The 25,124-nt window shown below is 34.3% G+C and overlaps 1 protein-coding gene across 1 annotated transcript in view; it reads left to right on the forward strand.

Moving 5' to 3' along the window:
* Window positions 1–24,675, forward strand: part of LOC147077266 (uncharacterized) — a 38,101-nt gene extending 13,426 nt beyond the window's left edge. Inside the window, exons 5-8 of the mRNA XM_085941037.1 lie at window positions 17,953–18,084; window positions 19,629–19,781; window positions 22,404–22,543; window positions 24,666–24,675. Of these exons, the coding sequence (XP_085797163.1) occupies window positions 17,953–18,084; window positions 19,629–19,781; window positions 22,404–22,543; window positions 24,666–24,675 (435 nt within the window). The remainder of the gene's footprint in view (window positions 1–17,952; window positions 18,085–19,628; window positions 19,782–22,403; window positions 22,544–24,665) is intronic.
* Window positions 24,676–25,124: the final 449 nt, after the last annotated feature.

A 25,124-nucleotide genomic window follows, 5' to 3' on the forward strand; every position in this document is an offset into this window, starting at 1 on the left:
TCATACTGATTGGAAAATATATCCAATTATTATCTTTTGAAGAGAAGGAGGGAGATGCGTAGAAAGTCTGAAGAGTACAGCTAAATTCCCGAATGTTCTCAGGTCTTTTTGGGTTTTGAAAATTTACCATTGCTTTTGATCGAAGCGACCTTGGCTCGGCCGAGGTTTAGGGATAGGAAATAGCATTGGGCGCAGGGCAGGTACTCGAAGATCGCCTCTCGCAGAAATCGTTTGTGAAATGTTATTTATTTTATAATATTTATCAGGGATTGCAAACTTTTATCAGGTGTATGTTTGTTATTGAGGTAAGGTTTGTGATATGAAATTGCTGACGTTTTTATAGAGAAGGGTTTTACCTAATCACACAGTACTTATTTTAAATGCCAACATTCCAAAGATCAGATGCTACATACATCATAATAATAAGTAAATATTGCATTTTACTGCGGACAGGAAACATATTAATTCCATGGGTAACTCCACTCCATAAGGCCATGTTTACTCTTTTTTTAAGAATAAACAACGCGTGGCATGTGATAAAATGCGCAAATAACTTACGACGTGAGTTGTCCAAACTTCATTTAATATGATAATATGACCGAATGTTTCCACGCGTTGAGTTTCAAACAATAGGCACTGCGCCTTTATTGGTATGCGTCAAACACTGTACAATTAGACATCATATACCTACTTTACTTAATATTAAACATATCTCCTAAATAATTCTAAATAAAATAATAACTGAAAAAACTCCTAAATAACCCATAAAACATAAAACTCCTTTTTCGAATATTTCAACCTCGCTCTCTTAAAAAAAATAGCTGGGCAGACAAATTTATATTAAGGACTTCGAATTCGAAGGAATTGGCCATATTCATTGGCATACAAATTATGATAGGTAAGTTGAAGCTTCCGTAGACTCGAATGTACTGGTGTTATGATCTAAACATTCCAATTATTAATCAAGCAATGCCCAGAGACCGGTACTTCGAACTGCGGAATCACTTGCATTTCGCAGATAACACTACTGAACATGGGCTGCACAGATAAACTTTGGAAAATTAGTCCCTTTTTGAGTGAGGTACTAAAAAAATGCCATACTTTGCCCAGACCTGCTCATAACGCCATCGGCGAGCAAATGATACGGTTCAGTGGCCGCTGTGAACACAGGCAATTTGTGCGTAACAAGCCAAATCCTGTAGGCCTTAAAAATTTTGTTCTCGCGGCCAGAGATGGATTAGTGTTAGATTTTCAGATATATATAGGGAAGGGAACGGTATCAGATGGAGATATGAAGCAGTTCGGTCTGGGTGCAAATGTGGTCAAGTTACTCTGCCGGACTCTCCCCAATGACTCCTCCTGCATTGTCTATACTGATCGTTTTTTCACTAGTTTAAAGCTCGCCGATTCGTTACTTCTAGACAAAATATTCTTAACTGGAACTGTCAGAAGTAATAGAATCGGCGATGTGATAAAGAAATTAAAAAACGATAAGGCAATGCAGAGGGGAGATTGGGGTGAGAAGGTTCGGCAGCAAGACAAAGTCTGTGCAGTCAAGTGGGAAGAAAATAAATTCGTGTTATTACTTTCCACTGCGGTCGCGAGTACTCCTGTTGGTACCTGCATGCGATGGTCGAAGGAAGTAAAGAGGAAGATCAATGTCACTCAGTCGGCCGTTGTTTAGCACTACAATAAGTCGATGGGTGGCATTGATCTTTGCGATCGGATGATTGCTTATTACCGGACTGCGATGAAGACATACAAATGGCCTGTGAGGATTTTTAACCACTTTGTGGACTCGGCGGTGGTAAATAATTATTATTGGCTGATGTATATGCGGAATTGTAAACAAGAAAATGTACTCCGAAAGGACATTATAGGACCGTTTTCGTACCGAATCAGATAAGCAAAAGCTATGATTCGGTATGAAGGTCGGGTAGCCAACATTTTAAGACCGCCAGCACGAGGTCGGCCAAGAAACATGTTAACCTCGACATCCCAGGTAGACACAGAGCCAGCTGCTCGCAGGAGAAATGTTGTCCCTCAACCGATCGCTGAGGTGCGGTTGGAACACGTTGGCCATCTTCCTTGCTTTCAGGATGACCATTCAACATTCGTGTGCAGATATCCTGGATGCAAGTCCCGCACCAGGTATATTTGCAAATATTAAAATGCAATATATACCTGTGTACAAAATTTTTCTTTGAGCTGTATGATGCAGCTCAAAGCAATTTTAAAGTATATATTTTAAGTGTAAATATATTTAATTATCCTATTTATAATGTTTTTTTATTGTTTTTATTGATAATGTTCTAATAAAATTATCCATTCCTTTGAAAAAGTTGTTCTTTTTACCTTCCCTAGGTTTATAGAGAAAGTAATATTCATCTCCAGTGTGACTTCGGAGATCTAGGATCATAAGGGCGAAACTACAAAAACACTGTACTGAGATAAATGGGAAAATAGGGTAAAATAGTTTTTATTGTTAAAAAAAACAATTTCACACTGTAAAAATACAAAAAAAAAACTAAAGCCGTTGTAACATATTAATAAGAGTAATGTAGAGCATCAATATCGTCATTTTAGTCATTAGTTAGATTGGAAAAAATAAAATATAATTAACGGGAAACATTCGCCCTTTTGTCTCTCAAAATATTTTCAAATAAGGTTACTGGTAAATATTTGTTCTTAATACAATATAGATAATACAAAATATAGGCGAAATATCTTTCATCAAATTCTATTCCTAAATCTAACTATATACATAATTTTGTTATGCATCTTTTTCATCCATGTTTTCCTAATTATTGTCAACATTTGACAACTTTAAAGAATTGTAAAAATAATGATATTGTTCCTGAATAATGCCCATTGATATCTTTTTCGCAGTGAGGGAAAGTGCTGCGTTATATTTAGGTTGGAGTCGAAAAGATGAATGGTTAATTATTCTGGTTTCTCTTCGTATGACTTGGAGCATTTTGAATGGCTCGTCACATTCATATTTTCTCAATCCGTATGAATCGTATAACACTTTCTCCATCCGCATCAATCTTCTTATTTTTATTCTTTTTTATTTTTATTTTATTCTATATTTCTTATATGCATTTTTGTCATTTTGTAATTCAGAAAAATCAAGAAAATCTTGTTGATCCATCTCAGTTACATTGTATTTTTTTGTGTGCCATCTGAACAGCAGAGTACCATGCGGATGGATGGTATTTATATCCAAATGCTTTAGTTTTCGATTCTCGCATGAACGGAATCTCATTTCATTTGCGAGTGCCTGGATTCAAAGAACATTTGATTAACTATCGGAATTTTTGGGAACGACTATGTTTTATAATGAACATCTTGTGGCACCATCCAGTCTTTGTTTTTCAATATCGCCTAAAGACCAATATGAATTCAACATTGTTTGCCGTACTGTTTCGGTAAAATTTTCATTGCACTTTCTGGGACATTTAGAACAGTCTTTGGGCTTTAAATAACTTCCTTCAATTTGCTTACCTGTAACTGAAATATATAACGTTCCGTTTTGTCTATTAGTTATATGCTTATTTCTTTTCCATTCGTAGGGCTTAGCAATACATGTTCGTTTATTATTTAACTCATCAAAAACACAATCTTATTTCTGAATTGAACATTATCGGACATCATCGACATTATTTCTTATTGTAATTTCTTCTGGGCATCCATTAAATTTTTCAAAAAACCGGTTGAGCTATTCAAAGACGTAGTAATTCCTGAGATGCTGTAAATGAGTTTGTTCTACAGGAAATCGATGAATTAACTCACTTTTATCTGTTTTCATAATATAATATTATGAAGTATATACCATGGTTAAATTCAGCATATAATGGTGGTTCATGCGTAGGTTCTAATATATTTTCTACTGACAATAATAATTGTTCCGAATATCCTGGTAATGGCTCAAATACAATCTCTTCAAAAAATCCTGTTTCACTATTCAACCACGAAATAAATTCTGGGATGATGTGCATGTCTAAGAAAAGAAATAGTATTTTTAATACAAAAGACAGATATTTTGAATTTGGTTTTCTAAAAAAAATATAAAATATTAATTACATAATACATAATAGAGCTCAATTCTGTCTTTTATGATGAGTGAATATTCTGCATTATTTTCCATTAGTAATTTTGCTGGCCATCCTGGTAACGACGTATCAGGGAGAAACTCTCGAAAATATTATCTTGAGCTCTGCAACCATGAAGTAACTCCTAAGATGATAATATGCATGTCTGAGAAAAAAAAACGTATTTTTAATACACTCAGCTAGTGGATAAAGCCATATCTGAACAAATGAACAATTCATTATAATATTTCATCAAGGTTAACTGTTTATCAGAGTTATTCTCCTTGAAATTATAATCATTAGTCGGTGTATTATCTGGTACATGATTTGAGTTCAAAACATTCAGTTCTTCGTCTTCCAATTCTGTATTTCGATCTGCAAAAACATGATTTATAATGATGCTGTAAGTATATAAATATTTAATCAGATTACATTTAAAAACAATTTGACCGGTTAGGAGTCGAAATAACATAACTTATACATATACATAAGTAATTACTTACTTCGCATGCTTGTACGTTGGTTCTGTTTAAAGATATCCACAATCATTACCTCTCCAAAACATTGTTGATATGCAAATATGAACCGATAACAAGTGTTTACTTAAGTCAAATTGACAACTTACGCCAAACTAAAAATTACGAAACTTCCATAAACTAAACTTTATGTCAGTGACATAAAGGCGAAACGCCACTTACGTCGAAGTGTCCTTGATTAATCGGCATTAATGTCAGAGTCGCACAGGTGTAAGAGGACATTCACCCATATGACATTAAAATTCCACGTGGATTTGTACATACGCCAAGTAATATCTGGCAAACCGCTACACGTACGAGTTTCATCTTTGTACATATGATAGAACTGCGTTCTAGCAAGACAATGCAATATTTAACACAAAACAGCCATTTTTGTAGTTTCGCCCTTATGATCCTAGAACTCAGACTTGATATCCACATAATGTGCATATAGAATACCTATTTGAGGCGCCGAGCGCCAAAGGAGCTCAAGCACCATTTAACAAAAGTGCTACAAAATGGCCGTCAAGTTTTCAGTGAATTTATTTTTTTAATTTTAAACTTGAATGTTGAAATGGACAATTATTTTCTAAGCAAAGCAAATTTAAAAAAATCAAAGTATTATTTGCAATAATATTTAATGAAAAATATCTATTGGATTCCAAAAAAAAATGGTGTTTGAGCCTCTTTGGCATATAGAAAAATGAAAAAAGGTGGCACTTGATACTTTTATTTATTGCATAAGCTTCTGTGGCATTAACATTTTCAAACTCAAGTAATGGCATTAATTTAAAAAAAATGTTTTAAAGTAAGGGTTTGGTAAGCAATAAAAAAACATTTTGATATAAACAAATTTTATTATGCCAAATAAACACTGAAAAAATGGTCAAATTTGTTATGATTGTTACATGAGTTTGTTTGGCACAAAATTTGCCATATAATATTAAATACGTTTTTGCCATTACAGCAATGATTTCAAAGCCTTTGGATTGTTTTTTTTTTTGTAATAACTATCTATATACCCAATATTATTAATAATACTAAATAAAATCGTTACTCCAAACTGGCCAAAATAACAAAATCATTATTCAAATTTAACACCATCATTTTTTCTCAAGGATTCAGGTGATTTTTTAAATACTTTTTTTAGTGTATATCAATCGTAATTGGATATAAAACAAGATGAAATTAGAAATAAGAATTATTTTCCTTTCCACACTTCATGTGTTAGTGGACATAATTAATAGTTAATAGTTAATAGTTAGTGGACATAATAATTAATAACCATATTTCAAAAGTAATCTAAAATATTTTAAACAGCTGCGTACCTATGTGAGAGAAAAACGGATAGAACATGTTAAACTTACCGCGATTTTCCTCGTTTACAGGTTTACCACACATCGAAACTATTTTTCTAATCCTTCTTGAGCTCATTTTTAGTTTTTTTCACTGTTGATAACGTATATTCAATACGACAAATCTGACAGCTGTTTTGGTCGCGCGCTCTCCATAGTATAATGGCGGATAAGCTTCTGTGGCGTGCCGACATAACGACCAAAACAATTATGCCACAGAAAATAAATGTCTATTGTAAAATATCTATAATTATTTGAGCGATAAGACTTTGTGGCATGAGACATATCGATTTATAGAAATATCCTACATTCAAATGTCAAAAATCGAAAAGTTGGCGCTTGAGCTCCTTTGGCACTCGGCGCCTCATTTTACTTGTCATAAAATAAAAAAAAAAAAAAAATTTTTTGTCATAGACTCTCTTCTTCCTTCTTCTGAATTAATTCAATAAAATCAAAGAAATATTTTTTTCAATGGCTGGTTCTCCCTCGGGTCTCAAGAGGTATGTTATGACGGTATTATTTGCGACCCGGGTTTCGCCTTTCGGCATCTTCAAGGTACTGTGTTCACTCACCAAAAGGCAAATAAACACTTACAATGAGTACGTCTTTTAACTCTAACTTATATAAAAAATCAATACAATAAAGTAGGTAACATTTCCATTACCTACCTATCAAGTCATGGGTCACAATAAAAAAATATTACAAAAAAATTATGAATAGTTGGTGTTTGTAAAAAACCCCCTCTATTATCATCAATAATAAATTGTCAAAACTTAATAGGTCATTAGTAATTATAAACAATAAAAATACTTCACTCAAGACGTGTAAAACATCTGTTTTGACTCATTGCCGGACACCGAGTAGACGGCGCTGATTCGGCTTCATCAGCTTAGGATCGCTCTTCACAGGAAGCACGATCCAAATTTGACCGACATGTCTACCAACCTAAATTTTCGCTGTATTACGAATTGGAGAAAGCCGCCGATAACTGTTTAATGTATGGAATGCCTTTCGTATTAATTTGGACAATGGAAATAATGGAAACGTACTAAAGTGATGACCGTTAAGAATAGACCTGTTGGAAAGGTCTATTCTTTACGTCGATACTTTATTAAAAAGGAGCGTTTCCGATTTTTCTTATTTGAAAGATGACGTCATAATGTCACACCTTTGAATTGTTCCCATTTGGGGATGTCTTCTCTGGGGGTCTAGAGAGGCCGGAACCATTTCCGAGCTGACTCATAGTACTGGTCGGTTAAGAGAAAAAAAATATCCGGCAACGCTGTTTGTCCGAACACAAAAAAGCAACGCTCCATTTGTGTATACCGCTTTTATGGTGGGAGATCACTTGCAGTGCTAAAGCGCGCCTCGCTGATAGCGATATCAAAAAGCGCTTCTCGCTGATGGCAAGATCGTAAGCGAAAAATATCTAATAGGCTTCCACCAGAGATTGCTATTGTAAACATATGCATTTCGCATTCCGAAAAAATTATGAAAATGTAATAAATAGTAAACTAGGTATATGTCAAATAAAAATCTCCGTTGTGTTTATTTGATCTCTCCCAAGTCCCAAATAACAGAAGATGACCAGCAACAAGCATACCGAGCGAAGAAAGAGAATGCATATTCTTCGCACTGACGGGAGATGGCAATAACTATAATATTATGGGTTACAATAATAAATAGTTTCCTTGTGCGAACAGGTGCTACTTATTATGAATGGGATAGTGTGAATAAAAACGATTAAAACCAAATATGTTTCCGATTTTCTTTATTTATAAACAAAATATAATACATATTGTCACAAAATTCAGTTTTTAACTAAGCTATCGTCATACACAGCAGGTTGGTATCTTCCACTTTGCAAACGGCTAAAAATGTTGGGTTCATTCATTCAAAACAAAAACTTCCGTCGGCTGACATTTTATTTAGACATAGGTACCTAACCAATTCCAATCTCTTCGGACATAACTATTATTACCATAACAAGGCAAACTCTTAATAATTAAGATGAGCTTGCATAGAACATTAAAGAACACCTACAATTATTTACAGACATAAACGAAAATACGATGACAGTTGAACATTTTTTTTTGTATTTAGTGACGTTACACGTATTTCGATTCAATTAAGTAAATGTGTTTATCTACCAGACCATCTATTCTATACACAAGACTGCTATCGGCCGCTATCGGCAACTATCGAGGGAGGTTTTCATTTTTTTGTGTCGAAGTATTAGCAGTTCTTGTAACAATAACAAGAAGTTGGTTGTAAAATTGTTACAATACGTGCTAATACTTCGATATAAAAAGGAAAAACTACCCTCGATAGCAATCTTGTGACAAGAATAGATGTGCAGAGGCACCTAGCGCAAAAGTACGAAGCTTGCAAACATTTATATTTTTATAAAAATCTATGTTTTTTAAAATGATTATAAAAAATATTAAAACAAAGAACAAGTAAAAATCTCTTAAGCACATCATAGAAAACTTAATAAACTAATACCTTAATAATATGACATTAAACTATATGTCCCTAAGTAATAATAAGATGGGGTCCTTTGACAATTTCACATGTTATAACATTTTTTTTTAATTGAAAGTTTATCTTTGACTTTAATGTTTACAGATAGGAAGGTACTAACATATTTATTAATTTAGTTAAAATTGTGAATTATCTAAAATATGTAAATCGCCTTAAACCCTGCGAAACCAAACCATAACAGAATATACTTTGTCAAAAAATACTCATCTATCTATAAAATATATGCATGAGAAATTGCAATTATCATATGTAAATGGCTTTAAACTAGAATGAGTCATTTTGTGCAATTTTATGCTACCAGATTTTATGCACGAGTAATTATTACATAAATCACGTTTAAAAAGCTTTTCACCAGACTGCGTGTTTTTGTGTTTTTTCATGGTACCTGAATGTATGTATAAGTAATTTTTCTTAATCACATTTCATTGTTGTTTAATTTATTAAAACGCATCCCTCTGAGTCAGACGAAACCGGACCTAATTTATTGCTTAAATGTGGAATAAGTACAACAAAAAAAATGCGTTTTATTAAATTAAACAATACAATGCAGTTCAAAAGTTTTTCAGCAGAATGAGTCTTTTTATGCAATTTCATGGTACTAGATTTTATGCAAGAGTAATTATAATATAATAATAATAAAAATAACATAATAATATTAAAAATAAAGTAACATTTAACACATAATAACTTTCCAACAGGATGAGTAATTTTTTGTCTTGTCATGTGACTAGACGTCGTGCATGAGTAATTTCATGTGTCACATTTAAATGTTTTTTCACCAGAATGACCATTTTGTGTCTTTTTATGTCACTTGATTGGCTGCATGAGTATTCGCACTTATCACATTTAAATGGTTTTTCACCAGAATGAGTCATTTTGTGTCTTTTCATGTTATCAGACGTCGTGAATGAGTCATTTTATGTCTTTTCATGGTACATGACTGTCTGCATGAGTAATTGCATTTATCACAGTTAAATGGCTTTTCGCCAGAATGACTCATTTTGTGTATTGTCAAACTACTAGACGTCGTGCATGAGTATTTGCATTTATCACATTTAAATGGCTTTTCACCAGAATGAGTCATTTTGTGTCTTTTCATGACATCTGATCGTGTGCATGAATAATTGCATGTGTCACATATAAATGGCTTTTCACCAGAATGAGTCATTTTGTGTGTTTTCATGTTACCTGATTGTTTGCATGAGAAATTGCATATATCACATTTAAATGGCTTTTCACTTGAATGGGTCCGTTTATGCAATTTCATGCTACCAAACGTTGTGGATGCGTAAGTACACTTATCACATTGAAATGGCTTAGAAACAGAATATGTAGTTTTGTGTGTTTTCATGTCACCTAAATGTTTGTTTGAGTAATTGCATATATCACATTCAAATGGCTTTTCACCAGAATGAGTCATTTTGTGTTTTTTTAAGTTATCTAATTGTTTGCATGTGTAATTGCACTTATCACACTTAAATGGCTTTTCACTTGAATGAGACATTTTGTGTTTTTTCATTTCAAAAGATACTCTGCATGAGTAATTGCATATATCACATTTAAATGGCTTGTCACCAGAATGAGTCATTTTGTGTCTTTTCATGACATCTGATCGTGTGCATGAATAATTGCATGTGTCACATATAAATGGCTTTTCACCAGAATGAGTCATTTTGTGTGTTTTTATGTTACCTGATTGTTTGCATGAGAAATTGCATATATCACATTTAAATGGCTTTTCACTTGAATGGGTCCGTTTATGCAATTTCATGCTACCAAACGTTGTGGATGCGTAAGTACACTTATCACATTGAAATGGCTTAGAAACAGAATATGTAGTTTTGTGTGTTTTCATGTCACCTAAATGTTTGTTTGAGTAATTGCATATATCACATTCAAATGGCTTTTCACCAGAATGAGTCATTTTGTGTTTTTTTAAGTTATCGAATTGTTTGCATGTGTAATTGCACTTATCACACTTAAATGGCTTTTCACCAGAATGAGTCATTTTGTGTTTTTTTAAGTTATCTAATTGTTTGCATGTGTAATTGCACTTATCACACTTAAATGGCGTTTCACTTGAATGAGACATTTTGTGTTTTTTCATTTCAAAAGATACTCTGCATGAGTAATTGCATATATCACATTTAAATGGCTTGTCAAAAGAATGAGTCATTTTATGAGTTTTCATTCCACCAGACGTTGTGCACGAGTAATTGCATTTATCACATTTAAATGGCTTTTCACCAGAATGAGTCATTTTATGTATTTTCATGCGACCAGACTGTATGCATGAGTAATTGCATTTATCACAGTTAAATGACTTTTCAACAGAATGAGTCATTTTGTGTGTTTTCATATGACCAGATTGTTTGCATGAGTATTTGCACTTATCACATTTAAATGGCTTTTCATCAGAATAAGTCATTTTGTGTGATTTCACGTGACCAGAACGAAATCTTGAAAAATGACCATCGTCACATATAACCAGATTTGCAACGGAATCGGTCGTTTTTGCAATTGTGGTTTTATGTATCGCTTTGTGAAGCAACATTAGGTCGAACGATGAAAAAAAATCAAAACAGATACTGCACACAAAATTTTCTTTATGAAATGATTTTTTTTTCAGTTGTATAACAGCCACTAATAATTCTGTGGTTAACATATTCGATTGACAAATATCACGTTTAGTATTGCGACAGGCGACATCTTTGTACCTTTCAATATATTCCCCTAGTTCTTTCTTAATGTTTTGTTCCTCAATGTGTAGGTCTTCACTAGACGCTCGTTCTTCAGTCACGTCCCTGGACGATATGAAACTCGCAACATTGGCCGGTTCAGTGCTTCTAGCGATAATCTAAAAAAGACATTTAAAAGTATTAATAAATTTAAATTATAAGATTTTTAAATAACAGTTAATTATAAGTAAAAGATCTAGGTATAAATATTATACCTAGACACGGTGTTAGCAAACCTTTTTACAGTGGCACCCGTGCCAAAATTTTCTATATATAATCTTTCGACTGTCTGACGTGCCGAGCAGTTTTTTTTTATTGTGAATGAAAAAATGAAAAAGTAGTTTTTACGAATTTTAATAAAAAGGATTTAATTTTTGCAATAATTCTTGAGATTCTATCTTTCATCGTGTTTCTAGACGAATGCATATATTTTATTCTTTGAATATATAATTTTTGCTTGTTTTAAATTTTTTCAAAAAGGTCGTAGGAGCAATTTAACCACGCTTGTTTTATATATTCCCCATAACTTAACGGTTTTTTATTTCCAGTGTCAGTCAGAATTACTACTACTAGCTCCACCAAGTTTTTGTTTTTTATTTCGTACACAGGCATTTTTGTTGGTGCCAATTAAATGGTTTGTTACAGTAGTACTCAGATGAGGCATTCTCTCGCTACAGTGGTCTCAAGCATTGTAAATCGATCAAAATCAGAAGTTCGCGCAGCGGCGTCCTCCGCCGCCTGATGAGGTGAGTACGACACGATTGTCACTTATTTTCTTTCGTGAACCGATTATAAACGATTGCTTTAGTTGATTTCAAAAAATGGACCTCCTCCAAGGTCGTGCAATTTGATATATCTGGATTAATTCCTGTAATACTTCGTGGAGTAACTGGTTTATGCTGATAAACCCAATGGAAACCATTATTGTTCGCGATATACACCCAGCAGTTCTCGAATAAATGACATCCAAATTGGGTGACCAGAATTTTTTTCCTTGAGAATAATTCTGGTGACCATATTAATTTTAATGCCATGTAGATATCGATTATTCGAATATTAAAAAAAATGTTTAAAAGTTGTGTTATTAGTGAACCTGTAAATGAACGTACCTGGTCTACTGGGCTGTATTGTCGATCCAAGGAGCCGGGTTGAGGATTCTCATTATTGATTTGGCGAATTGTTTCGTCAACAAATTCTTGTTTGATGATGAACACCTCATTATCATTCTCCGACCTTATATTGATCAAGCTGTCTCCACACTTCTGAAAATAACAACATGATTAATAATATTATGTAACAGTATCGCCATTATGATCAGCCAGAGTCAATCCATTTCTCGATAAGACCTGCCACCAATGTACGACTGCATTTGGCAAGTGTGTGTATACTCACCGAAAGACATTCGTAAACTTCGTACTTTTTGTAAACATATAGCACATTGAGATCTATAGGGTCGTAACTGCAAATAACATGATCGTGAGTAATTTGAGTTTGAATGTTAAATAATTAACTACAATGTAATTAATTGCAGTAGACTGCAGAAAATTGTACCATGTTTGAATTCTTTTGTTACTTTACCCTGTAGTTCTTAAATATATTAATATATTTTAAAAATTATATTGTGGATTTTAGCAGTTGCGGCCATATAGTTTTAGAATTGACGAACATACTTGCAGATGCCGCTTCATAGTTTTAATATAAAAATTCTTTTATTGAAGAAATAAAAAAACTAATAAAAATAATATAGAACATATAGAAATAAAAGAGGACAATAAAAATAACTTAATCATCAGTATGATTTGAAATATCATATATTTCAATGTCGGACTAATAAAAATAATCGGTGTGTGTACTTATGTATTCACGTTAGAAGTTATACTTCTTTTGCGTAACAAAACAAGAACAAAACTTGCGATAACCTAGATTCTTCGACTAGCTCTTAATCATCTTGTTAAATTACACACGTAAGAAATCGGGCCGCCTATTGAAGCGCCGTTGGTTTATTTCTATAAATTATATAATTATTTATCGTTTTTTTTTATTTTTAAAGTACCAACTGTCACTCTGACGTTTAATTGTTTGTTTAGGTAAGGAATTGCAAATTGCTGACAATAATAAATTCGCTGCCTAGGCAACGGAACAATTCTTACCTATAATATTATAGTGTATAATCGTCACGATTGCAGTATCATACAGTGGCGTAAAGGCAGCGCGTTCGGCTGATAACTGAACAATCGGTATTACGAATCTAATCGACTGCGTTTTTTTTCGTGTGAAAAAATAAATTATGTGTACATTTTTGGATAATTTTGCAGTTGCGACCCTATAGATCTCAGGGTGCGATAAGTATTTATCATACCATGTTAAACATACATAATTTATAAACACTCATGAGAAAATATTGCCAATAGAGAAATTATTTTTCGAAAAAAGTAAGAATCAAAACTGCGTATCTTGGGTATCGCGCACTGTGCATTACCACTATCCTACGACTGCCATGCTTAATTATGAGAAATTTTAACTATTGGTCTTTTAAATACCTGCTCATAAGCGCTTTCCAAAACTGAAAAAATCTATAAACACAAAAATGTCGATCCTCAGCCATGAGTGTACGACCAATAAGAAGTGCAAAGCATAGTGTTAGCCGCGTTAAGCAGGCTCTCACGTAAAAACCCGTCCATCTGCAACGTGTCGAATACGTCATCGTTATTCACAAAACACACGGTGCCAAATGGATCTGCGCAGATTGGCAAAAATAGTAAATTAAATTATTAGCAATTTCAAGTAAGTTACAACATCTTCAAGTGATCCGTGACGTCAGTTTGTAATTAATGTAATTAATACTTATTTTGATTTAAAATACAAAATCTAACTGCCGATAATAACTCAATTTAGAAAGCGCTTCAGAGAATATTGTAAAAATTGAGAGTTCAGAGTTCGTCGTCGCAATTAGATAAGATGCCTATACCACTGTGTTCAATGAGCGTCGGCGCAAATTCCAAGATGCAGGGTCGATGCTTAGTGGGTGTCAAAAAAGATTTTTTTCTATTGGTTATATATTTCCCAGAAGTGTTTTCAAATTATGTATGTTCAAACATTCATAAATCTTGTGAATTATTCGTTGGATCAAAAAAAAGCTGATACACAGTTACGTATATAATCACCTTTCCATAATTTATAGTGACTTGCCAGATATATTTTCAAACTATTTCTGTATATCTTCCACTTATAAGTATATTATGCGTCAATAATTCGCAACAATACGAGGCGGTGTACGCGTGTCTAGTAATCGAACAATTGTATCAAGATGGCCACGCGGCTTAAGCGTCGGCCTACACCGTCGTGGGTCCCAGGTTTGAGTCCTAGGTCTGGCAAGTATACATATTGTTTTTCAATTTGTGTATGAGAATATATTGACCTAACAGGTTGAACAAAGGGCTGACATCCATTTTTCGTAAAAACAAAAATATGTTAATACAAACCTCTACTCTGATGAGGCCCATATGAACTTATTAGGCACGAACCTAGATCTGAAAAAATAATACTCACCAAAGACGGATTTGGGCGTTCCCTAGATTCGACGAACGTATGGCTGCTTTCATTGTCAGTCTCTTTGAGAAGAGGATCAACTTCACATATTATTTCCACATCAGGTTTGATGTCAACCTATAAACAAAATAGTAAGTATGCACTGTCATTAATATATTTATAAAATAAATAATGTGTTTGACGAGATATCGTTCTATAACATTGAATCATTAAGCCTATTCCAGACCAATATAAATACAATGTCACCTTAAAGCAGACTTAGAATGCGGCCACCTTTAACTTTTAGTTTCAAATTGTCAATGGATACACAGGAAATCCTTAGAAAATGCGAAACGGAGTAAGTCCATACTACTAGCCAATCATGGTAGGGCGCACTCGAGACAACATGGTGAAGTGGGGGTTCTCCGATGACCAAACCTCTGAGTGCGGTGAAATGCAAAGCATAAAGCACCTTTCTTCATGCAAGGCTTGCACAGAAAGCTGCAATTTCGACGAGGTCCTATAGGCGAGGAAAATGGTGTGGCCTTCGACAACTTCTGGAGTGACACATTGTAGCTATCGAAGACTCGACACCACGAAGAAGACTGAGACTCTAATAAAAGTACCCACTGGAGAGATGAGAACGGAGAATTACAAAAATAAATGATTCTAATTAATTTACATAGGTATAACATGTAAAAACAAAGCGAAAACAATACACACAAACTAAACTATGTGAAGAGAACTACACGACCGCAAGAAGACGTCACAATTTTTCAAAAGTATTATAAATACTCGGCCTTTGTGGCAACCAGCGCGGAAGGCCCGATGGGATTTTTTGAAACTATTATAACTTCAAACTTTCAAATGAAGCGACAGCTAACCTAAGAGAGCTAACCTAACCCGACACCTAAGAGGCAACCGATCGAAGTGTCGAAAACTATGGAATAAAATAAACACATGTCAAGAATACACTTGTATTTCGTTCTGACAACTGCTGTCCGTTTAGGCACAGACGTTCATTCAATATTGGTGTATTGTAAGGTTGCAACATACACTATTGCACGTCTATAATGTGAGGTTCATTTTCGTAGAAGACTCTCGCGTGGTGCAGTGCGTAAGGCGCTCGCCTTCCATCCGGGAGCTCCGGTTTCGACCCAATAAGGTTAAAAATATATTTACATAATCTAATAGGTAGGTAAATTCCTTAAGCCTGGGAGTTTTGCTACTGTTATTGGGCTTTACGACCTGTTATGGTGTTTAACAAAGAAACAAAAAGAAAAAAACCGTGCATCAAAAGGTATTGTATTGGGGTATTATAGCATAACGGAAGTCTATTTATTACTCTGTTCTGTACTCAAAACCCTTCAATAAGTATATTGGGTACAAGTTGTTATGGGGAAGCCAGCGGCAAACACATTTTGAAAATAGCCGATATACTGGATTATTTGTTAGGTTGAGTTAGTTTAGGTCAGGTTAAATTAGGTAAGGTTATAATTCTTGAATTCAAAAATTAGGTATGACAATATCGGCTATGACAATTAGCGCGGTTCCCGCCTGCCTTCCCCATAACCGTCTTGTACGGAAAGTTGTAATTATCAAAACGCCAATCTTGGTAGGTATATAAATATATAATGTATTTTACTGCGAACCGACAACATATTATTCAAATACACTGACAGACAATCTGAGTGCATGGTAACTATTTTCTTAAGAAGAAACAACGCGTGGCATGTGGTGTACTACTCTTCCACACTTCATTTAATATGATAATGTGACGGAATGATTCTACGCGTTGTGTTTCAAACAATTGGCTCTGCGCCTTCATTGGTATGCGTCAAGCACTGTACAATAATTAGATAATGTACTTAATATTAAACTTAAACATATTATTTACCTCCAAAATGGCATACGAATGCTCGATACGGAATTGTCGAATAAAATATGATTCTGACGTTTGTCCTTCCAGGCTGTGCGAGCGTTTTATCGGTATATAGATAGAACTGAACGACGTTCCGGGATCGGTGTCAAAGTCTGCTGGTTCACTTTTAATTTCCATCTTTAAAAACGTTACGTAAATTGAATGAACAATAATTGGCATCAGTGATAGCTGACAGCTCACGAAAACGTTACTAAAATAGTGTCAGTGCTGCCATAAGAGAGAAGGTTGCACTAAAAGGCGACGAAATAAAATTTAGTTATAATAATAATTATGTATGATAGATTAACATAACAACTCATTGAGAGCAATGTATGTATGTTGGTAAACAATCTATGTACCTATTAAGGCGAAAGCTTCCATCCAATGAATTGGGTTTCAGCAGCTAAACGATTCACTGAACAGCTGACTTCGGTTCAGAACTGGTCTGAAGTTTCATACCAAATCATTTCTGACGGTCAGAGAATGGTTTGATTTTCGCAGGAACAGTGAACCAAACGTCAAATCTTAAACGGTTTCCGGTTTACCTACTTTCTAAGCTTTTGATTATTATTTAACATATATTGTCTATGGTCACGCGGATGAAAACATCAGTGGAACGCACCTTTATTCAATTGTCTATTGACACGTCTGTCAATCTTCTTACCTACCATAATTGTTGTGATATTTTGCGTCAATTAAACTTCTTAAGATGGATGTAAAACGCGAACTGGTTGATTTTGAATCTGAAGCAGAAGTCCAGCAATGGTTTGATGTGCCAATAATCCATCCAAAAAATCCGGTTACAAACATTTGTATAAAGCAAGAGAATGCTTCCGATGCCTACAGCATGATTGAGGTTAGGTTTTCCAAACTTATTAATCATTGTAAGATTGTGTTTATTCTACGTTGAAGTGGTTTCTTACTGATGCAAATAAAACAGATGCGTGATACATTGGACTTTACTAACTAAAACATGTAATAAATTGTACATCGTTGCATTGACACTTCACAACGATCATTTGACTAGTTCCTACTCAAATAGTAACCTATATGTTCTGCGTCTCTGTGGCTGCTGGTTTACTACTTTCATGAATCTGAAGACAACTTTACTATTGAACATTTATTAATAATAGTAAACAGTATCGAACCGTGATAATAGGTCACATACAGAAACGTCCGTGTGTTTGCGCACAACGCTTAATAATAATACATAGGTGTAAACACATATTATAAAATACCTACTGTCTTGTTTTTCAGGGCCCTGTAACCAGCCTTGCCGATAATAAAACTGAGATTGATTCTCTCCGAGTTGATTTCAAAGATGAATTTTCCGAAGACAGTGATCCGCAACCTAGTTGCTCATATTCAAAATGCGAGCCAGAAAATCAGGTACCTACTTAGCTATTTATACAATATTTCATTAATATTATAAATAGGTAAATATTGTGTAATTCACATCGTGCTTGTATGCGATCATTTACATAAGTCTCCGTTATTGTTATATCATTGGATACAAATTGTGTTTTGTAAGAATATGTTTGATATAAATTTAACGTAACGATAAATTGTTTGGATTGTACACTCCTTCGATGACTTGTTTTAGGATACAAGATTTGTGAAAAAGACTGCCTGTTATTTTTATTAGTATATTGGTATTTTATTATTGACATTCATTAATCTGTCTAACTAAGTGGGTCAAATAAATTTGTCGCATAATAAATCCCGGTGCTGTGAGTACCTACAGCAGTGTTTGCCAAACGTTTTTACTTCACGGCACACTCATGAATGGGATTTCTTCCGCGGCACACAAAATGCGTTAAAAAGAAAAAATGTTCCTTATTAATATGAATAAAGGAAATCATAGTGTGGGAAGATCCATTTTTTATTATTATTTTATGAACAAATATGTACACAGGTGGTAATAATTTTATTAGTGAGATGAAAGCAATTGATATTTAGAAAGAATTCTGTAAAACGCGGCTCTAAATTAGATAAACAAACACGTAGCTCCATATCTACCATTTGTAACTGCTCTCGTTTTACGATTTCATTTCCACGAGTGCTGAAAAACCAAATTGGTAAAGATACCACGATCCAAACGGCAACAGAGATTTAATTGCTGCTGTAGGTATCCAATTGAGGATATTGACACCAAAATGATATCCAAAATGCTGACAACTCGAGCTTAGAAAATGAGGCTTTGTGCTCAGGATCGTTATTTAGATCCTTTCAAATGTCCTTATCTGTTAATGTCAGGTGTCTACCGTCGAATCTTGAGAATGGATTGATCACCCACTGATACATTTGACAATCATCATTATCCACTGCTGGATGAAAGCCTCGCCAACCTTCCTCCAACTCTCTCGGTCCTGTGTCATTTGCTGCCACGTATTTTCGCCGAACTTTACCAGTTCGTCAATCCAGCGGCTTTTAGGGCTACCCTGTGGCCGTTTCGTGACCCTTGGGTACCACTAAATGACAGCATTTGTCCAGCGGCCGTCTTTTCGGCGAGCAATGTGCCCTGCCCATCTCCATTTCAGCTGTTTGGCAACGTTTATTAAATCGCGTACTCCTGTCTGCTTCCTAACCCATTCGTTGCTCCTACGGTCCTTTCGCGTGATGCCCAAAATACACCTCTCCATGCTTCGCTGTGCGAATTACTCAAGATCATGTGATTTGCAGTTACAACCCTATAGAACTCAATGTGCTATATGTTTACAAAAAGGAAGATTAAAGTATGCAATGTGCTGCAGTTAGCTGGAATGTCTTTCGGTGAGTATACATACACTTGCCAAATGCAGTCGTACATTGGTGGCCACTGAAAGCCGAGAATGCAGCTGTGGCAGGTCTTATCCTGGAATGGATTGCCTCTGGCTGATCATAATGGTGATACTGTTACATCATATTATTATTAATCATGTTGTTATTTTCAGGAGTGTGAAGACAGCCTGATCAATATAAGGTCGGAGAATGATAATGAGGGTGTCATCATCAAACAAGAATTTGTTGACGATGCAATTCGCCAAATCAATAATGAGAATCCTCAACCCGGCTCCTCCGATCGACAATACAGGCCAGTAGACCAGGTACGTTCATTTAAAGGTTCACTAATAACACAACTTTTAAACATTTTTTTTATATTCGAAACATCGATATCTACATTGGATTAAAATTAATATGGTCACCGCAGTGTTTCTCAACGAAGAAACTTAAGGTCACCCAATTTGGATGTCACTTATTCGAGCACTGGTGGTTGTATATCGCGAACAATATTGGTTTCCATCGGGTTTATCAGCATAAACCAGTGACTCCACGAAGTTTTAAAGGATATAATCCAGATATATCAAATCGCATGACCTTGGAGGAGGCCAATAATTGTCAGGTCAATTTTTAGAAATCAACTAAAGCAATCAGTTTTTCAAACTAAAGTCCATTTGTAGTGGCGAAAAGAGACCCACAGATGGCGCCGCCCATTGACTGGACGCCGCAAGCGCTTTATAGACGGATTAGGATTTAACCATATGTTAATACCGTAATTTTTATCTCAGTCTTACGGCCAGTCTTCTTAGTCTGATAAGGTCTGACCCTTTTGATCATACGGTCGCTCAATTTTGAAACTAAGCGCTTTACACTGTCAAGATTCGTTTCTAGTGTTAATTGTGGTTATCTTTAGGTCTTATGTTGTTAATCTATTTAAGTAAAGGTACTGCAATAGGTATTTTAGTAAAGGTGAACTCTGAACAAATACTAAACCTGGAACTATTTCTATTTTATGAATAAGCTTTCCTATACATTTTTATTTCTTGTTACAATTCATACCTACACCAGTGTGCTTATTTCAGATTTTAATAGTTTTTTAGTACCTAATAATAATTGTGATTATGATATATGGAGTAGGTTTATAGAAAGTGTTTAATGACTTTACGATAATTAATTTGTGCACAATGGAAATAAAGATCTGAAAAAGCGCAGTTTCTGATAGAAAACGCGTTTTATAAAATGATAAAAGTACCTATCTATTAATAATTATGATTATGTCAAGCTTTTTAAAATTGTGCTTGATTTAAATTGAAGTATGTTCGGGACTCCAAAATTCGAAGTAAAAACGTAGATTATGTAGGTACCAATTTACACCACCCAGTACCACAGTTGGTTTTAATCGATCGATCACTCCGCAAGCAACAAGCCTAAGCATTCGGAAACTAGCCGTCAACAAGTAGTCTTACCTCTACTGCGACTCCCACTGCTTATCATTATTTTATAGCAGAGATGGTGAACCTATAACACGCGACTGTTTTAAAGAGAAAAAAATATTACTTAATATAATAATAAAAAAAATACAAAACAGTGATACTAATAAATGTAAGTACTTATATATACGATTAAAAAATAATGACGACATAGCTGCGTATTTTCTATAGTTTGCAATATTATTTTCACCAATAGTATTTACCAATCTATGCGCAAACGGAACCGACGAAACCCGTGCATAAATGACTGAAAAAGATAATAGGCAAATACTTTTCAAGAATTTATGTTTAATGTAAATATATAATTGAACATTTCGCGCTTAATGCTTTATGCATGACACATAATATTACCGCACTCACCTCATCAGGCGGCGGAGATAGCCAATCCGCGAACTTTTGATTTTGACCGACTTCTAATGCTTGAGAACAGTGTAGCGAGAGAATGCTTCATCTGATCGCAGCAATTCTGGTGTCATTTTGTGTGTAAAGAACTAAGCTATAATACAGTAACAAACAATTTAATTAGTACCAACAAAATGCCTGTACCAAATAAGAAACAAAAACTTGGTGGAGCTAGTAGTAGTAATACTGACAGACAGTGAAAATGGAAAACCGTTCAGTTATGCGGAATAAATCGTCTCTGTTCTGGCAGAACACACTAACTGGAGAATATTGTTTTAAGTAATAATTTGACTTTGAAGTTGTAATAATGTTTGAAATGGAATACATGTGACTTTATTAAATAATCGTAAAAAGAATAACTTTAAAATTAAGAAGGCTTCCAGACGGTAAAGTTTGAAATAAGGAAAATTTTAGTATAAATAACTCAATATGTCATTTTTTCGAATTAGTGTCTTCTGCCAGAACAGTGACGATATAAAAGAAGCGTGGTTAAAATGCTCCCACGACCTTTTTGATAAATTTCAAAACAAGGAAAAATATATTCAAACAATAAAAGATATGCCTTCGTCTAGGAACACGATGAAAGATAGAAACTCTTATTGTAATTTTGAAACCTTTCAATAGAATTCTTAAAAACTAATTTTTCATTCTTTCCCTGTAAAAAACGGTTCGTCAGACAGGAAAATTTTGGCACGCGTACGTAAAAGGGTTCGCTAACTCTGTTCTATAGAGTTCTTGTCGTGTTCACTTGTCATTCAATTTTATTGTTTATTTTTATTGATTAAGACGGATTAACTTTTTTATAAGTCTGATACATCTCTGGTGTGTTTTGAGAATAATTTAAATTTTGCTTTTTCATTTGCTCTACCTAGTAAAATTTTGACGTTATGTTATTGTATTATTTATCAATAATCAATGTGCTAAACTTACTTGTATCATCTCGCCGACTGTATTCGACATTTGCCGTGTCTAATATTTGTACCTAGATCTCTTACTTATAATGAACTGTTATTTAAAAATCTCAAAATTAATAATTCTTTTAAATGTTTTTTTTAGATGATCGCTGGAAGCACTGTACCAGCCAATGTTGCGAGTCTCGTATCGTCTTGGGACGTGACTGAAGCACAAGCGTCTAACGAAGACCTACATATAGAGAAACACGACATTAAGAAAGAACTCAAAGAATATATTAAAAGGTACAAAGATGTCGCCTGTCACAATAGTAAACGTGATATTGTTCAATCGAATAATATGGTAATCACAGAATTATTAGTGGCTGTTATACAACTGGAAAAAAAATCGTTTCATAAAGAAAATGTTGTGTGCAGTATCTGTTTTGATTTTTTTTCATCGTTCGACCTCATGTTGCATCACAAAGCGATACACAAAACCACAATTGCGAAAACGACCGATTCCGTTGCAAGGCTGGTTAATTGTGACGATGGTCATTTTTCAAGATTTTGTCCTGGTCACGTCATGAAGTCATTCAAAATGACTCATTCTGGCGAAAAGTCATTTAACTGCGATAAATGCAATTACTCATGCAGACGGTCAAGTACCATGAAAACACACAAAATGATACATTCTTGTGACAAGCCATTTAAATGTGATATATGCAATTACTCATGCAGACAGTCAAGTAACTTGAAAAGACACAAAATGAGTCATTCTGGTGAAAAGCCATTTAAATGTGATAAATGCAGTTACTCATGCAACGAATCTGGTCGAATGAAAAAACACAAAATGATTCATTCAGGTGACAAACCACTTAAATGTGATATATGCAACTACTCATGCAGACAAACAAGTGGCATGAAAAAACACAAAATGACTCATTCTGGTGAAAAGCTATTTAAATGTGATAAATGCAATTACTCATGCAGACATTTAAGTGACATAAAAAAACACAAAATGAGTCATTCTGGTGAAAAACCATTTAAATGTGACAATTGTAATTACTCATCCAAACAGTCAGGTCACATGAAAATACACAAAATTACTCATTCTGGTGAAAAGCAATTTAAATGTGATAAATGCAATTACTCATGCAGAGAATCCGGTCACATGAAAACACACAAAATGACACATTCTTTTGACGAGCCGTTTAAATGTGATATATGTAATTACTCATGCAGACATTCAGGTAACATGAAAACACACAAAATGACTCATTCTAGTAAAAATCCATTTACATGTGATAAGTGCAAGTACTCATGCAGACAAGCAGGTGTCATGAAAACACACAAAATGACTCATACTGGTGAAAAACCATATAAATGTGATTAGTGCAATTATTCATGTATACAGTCTGGTCACATGAAAACACACAAAATGTGTCATTCTGGTGAAAAACCATTTAAATGTAATATGTGCAATTATTCTTGCATACATTCTGGTCAAATGAAATATCACAAAATGAGTCATTCTGGTGAAAAACCCTTTAAATGTGACAATTGCAATCACTCATGCAAAACGTCTAGTCAAATGAAATTGCATAAAAGGACCCACTCCAGTGAAAAACCTTTTAAATGTGATAAGTGCAATTACTCATGCAGACAATCAAGTCACTTACAAAGACACAAACTTACTCATTCCATTAAATAGTCATTAAAGTGCGTTATATGCAATTACTAACAGACAATTAAGTTACATGAAAACACACAAAATGACTTATTCAGATGAAAAACTATTTAAATGTGACAAATGCAGTTAGTCATGCACGACGTCTGGTAGCATGAAACAACATAAAATGTCTCATTCTATTGAAAAACCCTTTAAATATGATAAGTGCAATGCCCATACAGACAATCAAGTAGCATGAAAATACACTAAATGACTCATACTGGTGAAAAGTCATAATGTGAAAAATGTAATTACTCATGCAAAACGTCTAGAAGCTTGAAAATGCACAAACAGACCCAATCTGGTGAAAAGCTACTTAAATTATAATTACTGGTAACCTGAAATTGCATAAAAAGACTCATTCCAGTGAAAAACCATTGAAATGTGATAAATAAAATTACTCATACAGTCAGGTACTATGAAACAACACAAAATGACTCATTTTGGTGATAAGCTATTTAAATGTGATTTATGTAATAATTACTCATGCATTAGATCTGGTAGCATGAAATTGCATAAAATGACTCATTCTAGTGAAAAGTCAGTTACATAATTATTATGATAAATGCAATTACCCATGCATATCTTTTAATGAGATAATATTACATGAAAGGACTCATTCCGGTGAAAAGCCATTAAGTGTAATTCTTATACGCATGCAAATTGTCTGTAAAAGACACTGACTGTGCTTTTCAGTGAACTGTAAACTGTGAAGGATTGATTCGGATGCTGAGAGGGGACGGTGTGTCTAGGATGCCTGGCACTGACGTTTTATGCTATTGAGGCTGGCTCCATGGCTTGGTTGTCAATTCTGGTCGTATAATCAGTTTCGGTCGGTATTATTCATTGGGTCATCGGGTGCGTGGCACTTGACGGCTTAGCGTAGGTAAGTGTTTATATGCGCACGGTTGATGAATGACGACCGTTATTTGTCGCGCCAGGCAAGGGTCAAATTGTGAGGTGGGTAGGAATTTATCTATTGTATTAGAGCCACCCTAATTGGCGTATTCAGACAAGGCCATATAAATGTGATATAATTACACATGAATAACTTCTGGTAGCATATTTCTTTATTATTTTTAAAAAAATCCGCATTTTTGGGACATAATTTCAATATAATATACTATTCAAATAAAGGCGTTAGCTACCCGTTCA

This window comes from Rhyacophila brunnea, unplaced genomic scaffold (genome assembly GCF_057557595.1).
Source record: "Rhyacophila brunnea isolate RB1 unplaced genomic scaffold, BYU_Rbru_1.0 scaffold_13, whole genome shotgun sequence".
NCBI classification, from domain to species: Eukaryota; Metazoa; Arthropoda; class Insecta; order Trichoptera; family Rhyacophilidae; genus Rhyacophila; species Rhyacophila brunnea.